Below are 6797 nucleotides of genomic sequence, written 5' to 3'. Positions count from 1 at the left end.
CTATAGTGCATACCCACCCTAGTGGGCTAAGCAGAGTCTAACCGCACTCAATTTCGTAAAGTGTGGCTTCCTCCCACTCCGGAAGGGTCTTTAGGCTTCGGAAGTGCACTCCTCGGGATCTACACTATTACACCATGTATAGCAAGTGCGTATGTAGTTTAGTTCTGCGCCGACCCTGCCAACATTTTAGCTTATCTTCACCCCACATTAGTACTCTTCGACCTGAGAGCTAAGCAAGTACCGAGGCATAGTGCGGTGTATACATTACACGAGTGACGAGAGACGAGAGTAGCCTCACCCTCTAGTGCGGACCGGTATGGCAAAGGCGGGCTTAGTGTAGGCTGATTATCCCCTGCCCCCTTGTCGTCATTACCAGGCCCCCCTCTTGATGCAGAGGTCAGCTGCCAGTGGCGGACAGGGTGTATCGAGGGCTTGCCAAAATCTCCAGGCAATCATCAAAGGAGAGGAAGAAAACGTGCCGAGTCATACGTATCCCAGCATGGAATCGTAGCCTGGCCGTAGATCATCGTTTCAGCCTCCCCGGTCCTTCTTCGGAGTTGGCCGTAGAAGGCTGTGCCGGATGACGTTCTGTCTTTCCTCGTTGGCGAAGTGTAGAAATACAGCAGATCGACGTCGATTAAAGGGATCGTTTGACGATCCTTGGCTAGCTCGGTTCCCCAGACTCTATATTCTCTACGATATGCAGTGGGTAATACGCCCAGGACCAAGAAATGTTGATGATGTGATGCCTCACAGTTGTGACTCGGCGCATATCCATCGACTGCCAGAGAAAGCAACAGTGGCCGGACGGGAGCGACTGTGCATAACTTTCACTTTTTACTGAAATGAGAAAAAAATGAGATTGATATATTTTTGAAGTGGAAGGTGGAAAACAAGTAAAAAAAGAAAATTGGCATACTTGAAGAAAGGGGACAGGGATGAAAACTCTCGCAGAAACGCATAAAAAGCAAGGGAAAAAATAGAGCGACAAGAGTGAGATTCGAACTCACGCCCCCGAAGGGATTGGCTCACTACTGGTAGCAGGCCAACGCTTTAACCGCTCAGCCATCTTGCCCTAAGCTTCGAGCTCGGCTAGTGGGTGTTATAAACCAATCACAGCCCCACGCCAACCGCCCCAAATTTTGAAGTTAAGCATTGGATTCAGAAACAGCCCATCTTTCCTCGCTTTGCAAGGTCGAGTCTTCCTTATTACGATTTCGATTTTGTCTAGTTTAAACGCTGCCCTACAAATGTCTATCTCCCGACGTTTAAGTCGTTGTCTTGTGTCGTCTTCAATCTTTGGTGCTGGTGGCGGTTTGTTGCTACGAACAGCACCAATTAGATCTCTACATACTTCCGAAAAGGGAAGCCACTAATATCACTGTCCGCTGTCCCCCATCTCCCAGACGAGCAGAGAGAGCAGACGACAGATGAAGAGACGACATAACTACTTGGACGGGTGGGCTCTGCCAATTTGCTGCCAGATAGATTACCTTTGGAAAACCTGCCGACTACCCTAGCCCCACCCTCTTTCCTTTTTCCTGACATTCAAGATCAACATCTCCATCGTAGTTTATATCGGGAATAACGTGTTGGGTGTTGGCAGTGGGGATCCATCAATGGGGAAGAGAAGGAGAGCTTTCAGCTCTTGCAGGGTCCCGTGGTGGTTGGGATTCATGCTATTGTCTCGGCACCGTCCCCAATGACGCCAATTCCGAGAGTGCGAGCTTCGCCAATTCTCAAGCAATTCCGAGGACCCGTTTCAATCGATCAACCATGCCTCCCAGAACAACAAAGAGCAAAGCTTGGTAAACCCAAGCAACACTGTAGATTGGCACCTCCGCATCCCGCAAATCTCAACACCCCATCCCGCCGATCGGCCCACCCGCGAAGAATCTACTCCCCACCTCTTGTATCACTGCATCACACAGCAGCAGATCATCATCCTACGCCTCTCACCCGCTCCATGCCCCCATTTCCGAAACAAGAAAGTCCAAGAAATCGACCGACGGCCAAAAGCAAGAGCAAGTACGAAGTAAGCAAACTCCAACTTCTCTGCACAAGCGCCTCCGAAACGATATCCGTGCGTGCGTGCGTCTCTCGAATCCTTCAAGGGCCCATAAACCAACACGCCCCCCTCTCACTCTCTGTTCATCTCAGCCTTGTCATTCGGCTTCAATGTTGTAATACGCTAATGTAGTCCATCATCATCACCGAAATGCGCCCGCGGGCAACTCCAGTAGTTCATGCAGCGCCAAAAATAAAACGTTCATCTATTTCCCGATCCAGTTCAGGGACCAGTTCGCCAAGTCCCGCCCCTAACCTCTTCGATCAAAGTGTCGGTGATGGGGCTTACTGCAAGATTGCGAGATGGGCTTCTGCAGACTCGTTAAAAGCGTCAAATCGAGTTAGGACGATGATGGCAAGGAACCAAGGCGGAGGGATGTACCTCAGTATACGAAGAGAAATAAGTTTAAAATCCATGTCCAAGCTCTTTCGTAATAAACCCTCGTTTAGACAGTTTCAGGACAGGCGACCCTGCAGCTCTTCAGGCTTTTTAGCTTACCGGCGGCGCAGCTAACCGCTTCGAGGCATGATTTTCAAAGTGCACAACCAAAAGTCAAAGTCCAGAACAAGGTGCACCAACACTTTGCAGATTGATATCGATTCGACATTTTTGATTTGATATTTGATTGATATTCTTTTTACATTTCAACTGTACTTTGTAAAATACAACACTGTAACTGTTTGGTGGCCAATCTTGACAATGCTTGGAAGCGTAAATCTTTCCTAAAATGGGGTGGGAAATGAAGAAAGCCCAATTTCTTTTAGCCAGCCTCCTGAATGCAAACAACAGAAGAAGATGAAGAAGAAAAGAAAATAAGCAAGTATACAGGATGCAAGTGATTTTTTGTGTCCTCTTTTCGAGGTACACTCCGATCTAATGCTACTCCGAGGAATAATAAACGCCAGGCTTGATGCACCTAGGACTGAAAAATGAAAATAGTGGTGGGAGAATACATGTAAAATAAGATGGATCAGTTGAGCCAGAGTTGGCGGAATGAACGACTAAGAAGGGGTATCAGAATAAAAAATAAGATATTGTTCAAAGGATAGTTGTGGGTCGGCCGTTGAAGCGTAAAGGAGCGTCAGTGTGGATAATCATCACGTTAAAATATGTGTAATAAAAAAAGAGGCACGAGAAGAAGAGAAGAAAAAGGAAGCCAAGGGGTTAGGGCAAATTAGGAGGCAGTAAGGGACCTGCGAGGAGCATTGGGTCGGAAGACAGCGTTGGTAAGGTAGATGGGTTCGGCGGCCGCAGCTTGAGCCGAAGGGGTCTTGGTGGTGGTGGTGGTGGTGGTGGTGGTGGTGGCCTCCTCGGGAAGAGACTGGGACAGGGGAGCTTCGGCCGCGGCGGCATCTTCAGCGCCGCAGAGCATGTCGTGGCTTCGCGCACGATGAAGCTCCTGTCGCTCAGCATCGCTCAGGGTAGGGGAATCAATGGGAATGGTCATCTTGGTAAACTCGCTCTCAACATCGGCGAGAAGAGCATAAACGTCGCTGTCAGCGTAGACGCGGATGCTCTCACAGTCTCGTCGGCTAAGGGCAGTCATGGTGCTCTTCCGATCATCGCTAATGGCAGCAGCTTCTTCAACCAGAGGCTGCTCCAAAATAGTGCTCGGTACGTGAGCGGTGGTGCGGTGGGGTGAGGTAGAGATGGTGTGGGTAGGAGCAGCAGTAGCGGTAGCTGTAGCGGTAGCGGTAGCGGTCGTGGTAGAGAAGTTGGTCTTGGTGGGGCTACGGGGAGGTGTGGAGATATTGCCAACACCGTTGTATTGTTGCTGAGGCGGGCGGATACCCATCGCTAGCTGCAGGGACTCGGATGCAGCGGCCGCACCGGTGCCCTGAAGCGTGGCAGCTGCAGCAACGTGCTCGAGAAGCTTTTGGCGGACCCGCGTGCGGCGGTTCTCGGCCTGCTCGAGCTTGGTAACCCAGTCGTCAATAGAGGCATCCAGCTCAGCGAGAGCCTCTTCTTGCTTAAGCATCGAATCGTGACTGAACTTGGCAACACGTGGAGACCGGAGGTACTGGCAGATGCGGGAGTGAAGATTGCGCCGTCCAGCACGGAGAGAGGTGTAAGTGCGGCGAAGGTATTCCGTTCGCTCGTCTAGGTGGCGGAGTTCCTAAAATTCCATGTTAGTCCACCTTCGTTCCACTTGCACGCCAGCGGGGATTTCATTTCCAGCTCCACATACTCTTGACAGGGCCTCCACATCCTCCTTCCTGAGAACCTCGAAGCGGGCGGCTTGGCCTACCGCTTGCCTGTAGAGCTCCGAGACCTCGTTGGACGTCAAAGCGTTGACGGCCTCGGCAGCCCGCCAGCCCTTGGGGAGTTGCTCAAAGGCTCTTCGCTCGGCGCTCTGGCTTCGCTTCTTGGAATCGGACCTCTTTAGGAGAGGACCGTTGTTGTTTCGGACGTCGTTCCTCTTCTTAGGGCGACCTCTATCCATAATGCTACCTGACTCGGAAACTCCTCTCCTGTGTCCGTAGAGAACGGCGTTGGCGCTTCGAGGTTCGTCGGTCTTGGGAGTGCCGGCCCTCTCAATGATACATTGCGTGGGAGTAGTGACCCTCGGGGCTTCCCAAGGCTTTGGAGACGCTCGAGACTCGATGATGGGGGCGGAGATGGGCGTAGGAAGGGTAGAGTTGGTCATCTGAGTTGAGCTGGAGGAGAGAGGCGTGAACGGTGTTCGGGTTCTGGGCGAGTCATCTGTCCTCGCGGAGCGAACTTGGAGAGGATCGACGGGAGTGCTCCCGGATCGAAGGCGAGTGAGAGAGATCTGCTTGGCAAGGCGAGGGAGAGTACCTTGGTGATTAGGGATGACGAGAGGAGCGAGTTGCTTGGGCGAAAGGGGTTGCCTGGGAGGTGTAGGAGCTCGGGTCTCGAGAACGGGTGTGATGCTTCTGGGGAGATTAATCTCCTCGATGGGGCTGTAGTGGTAAGAGAGATCTAGAATCTGGTTCTGCTGCTTCCAGCTCTGGCCGGGGGCGCTGACGGATCGCTCATGTAGAGGTGGTCTTCCAGGGATGGTCGCTGCGGATGAGAAGGTTAGCTCCGGAGTCCTCCCCCTCCCCCTCCTCATCCTCGTCTCCCCAATTGAAGCGTTGGGAAATAGAACTCACGGGAATCCATGGCGACTTCTTGTACTGTAGTCATAGGACCAAGCTCAGGCACGCTAATCTTCCGCCTCCTGGTGAGGTTGTGCTCCTTGATCCGTATCCTGAGTCCATTGCCAGCCGCCGCAAGCTTGTCGTTCTTGTCGGTCTTGGGGTTCTGGGCCATTGCGTGGGCAAAGGCTTGCTCGGGGTCCAGCACCTTGGTGGTGGGCGTCTGGGCACCCTTGGGGAAGAGTTGATACTTCCTGGTCTCTGGTTGATGCATTCTCCAGGCGAATGGCTGCTTCTCGGCCGAGGCAGAGGGCAGCTGTGTTGGTGAAGTTATCTGGAGGTTGGGGAAAAATAAAGAAAATCAGTAAATATACACCTCTAAACCAGAACCTATCATCTGGTAATGACGCAAGGTGGTTCGACAACAAGACGGAGAATTTAAGCGGTTGCATACCGATTCATTGGGAGGTTGTGGGGAGGCTGGCTTTGCTATATAAGAGTTGAGAGTGCCAGGCCCAAGGTCGGCATCGGCCATGCAGCTGATAATGTGAGCCATTGAGTCGGATGGTGGGTGTGGGGGGTAAGAATGTTGGATAGGACCAAAACAGGCTCGGGATATCTGCCGCAACTAATGGGCGTGAGTAGAGAAGGAGGAGGGGGGTTGCGACCGTTTGAGAGGAAACGGGAGAGAAGGGGGGGGAGAGGATATAAATTCCCACGGTATAAAGACGGGATGATAGGCTGAACAAGTCGAGGGACGAGGCTATTATATCTCTGCCGGACTTCGGAGAGATAGGAAAATGCACGGGTGGAAGACGAAGTCGAGGGATCTGATCCTTGCCACTGTAAAGCGTAGCGTACTTCGCATGCAAACTAGACTGCATGTCTTGATGAGCCAGGGTCCACCTCGCTTGCGGTGCAGGTTTTTTTTATTTTTCCTCTCTCTTGCTCTTGATGCTACTTTGAGCAGGGAGGCCTTGCTCTTGCATATGTGGAGGCTACGCTACAGAGGTACTGTGGGATTGATCGTGGGCCAGACCGGCCTTGGCCTTCGTTTGGACTCTGGTTCTTGGAGGAGGAGCGATGAAGGAGTGGCAGATGTTCACACTGTGCTCGGTAGACTCGCCAAAGTACTCCTCAAAGTGCTGCGCTTGGAGGAGTACTACTAGAAGTACAGGGGGTGTGGCGGGGTGAACCGTGAAGTGGAGGGCTTGGAGGGCTTTGTCCCTCTCAATTGCACCTTCCACCTCGTACAGGTAACGAAGTACACTACTGCGTACTCGACCCTGGGAATAAGACTGACTAGAGCTATTTCCATTTCGTCGAGGGGGTGTGGAAGATCTCTGGTCAGGGTGGGTTTTTGTGTCTGAGGACTGCCGCGCTATGTTGCGATGCGATTGATCTCGAGATATCCATCATCCACCCAGGCACACTGGCCTCTCTCCACCAGACTCGACTGCGCCAGACTGTGGAGCAATCGCACCTTGCACATCATCAATTTCGATTCAACTCGTCCCCTAGCCCACAGGGTGCTTGGTCAACCACCTGAGAAGCAAAGGGACCTTGCAAGTCGGAAGGCAAATCCTGAAAAGTGGAGAGGAAAAGAGAAAGGTTAATTAGCCTAGAAT

At 52.1% G+C, this 6797-nt stretch overlaps 1 protein-coding gene across 1 annotated transcript; it reads right to left on the bottom strand.

Annotated features, from left to right (window-relative positions):
- Positions 1–3242: 3242 nt before the first annotated feature.
- On the bottom strand, positions 3243–5725 carry SAPIO_CDS8594 (Uncharacterized protein; the record flags this gene model as incomplete). Its single annotated transcript, XM_016790200.1, has 4 exons — positions 3243–4184; positions 4257–5095; positions 5185–5503; positions 5624–5725. The coding sequence occupies 4 exons, from the start codon at positions 5723–5725 to the stop codon at positions 3243–3245; spliced, it is 2202 nt and encodes a 733-aa protein (XP_016640463.1).
- Positions 5726–6797: the final 1072 nt, after the last annotated feature.

The sequence above is a fragment of the Scedosporium apiospermum genome (assembly GCF_000732125.1).
Source record: "Scedosporium apiospermum strain IHEM 14462 chromosome Unknown SEQ_SAPIO_0121, whole genome shotgun sequence".
Taxonomy (NCBI): Eukaryota; Fungi; Ascomycota; class Sordariomycetes; order Microascales; family Microascaceae; genus Scedosporium; species Scedosporium apiospermum.
Note: the sequence above shows the minus strand (reverse complement) of the source record. Positions and strands in the feature narration are given on the sequence as shown.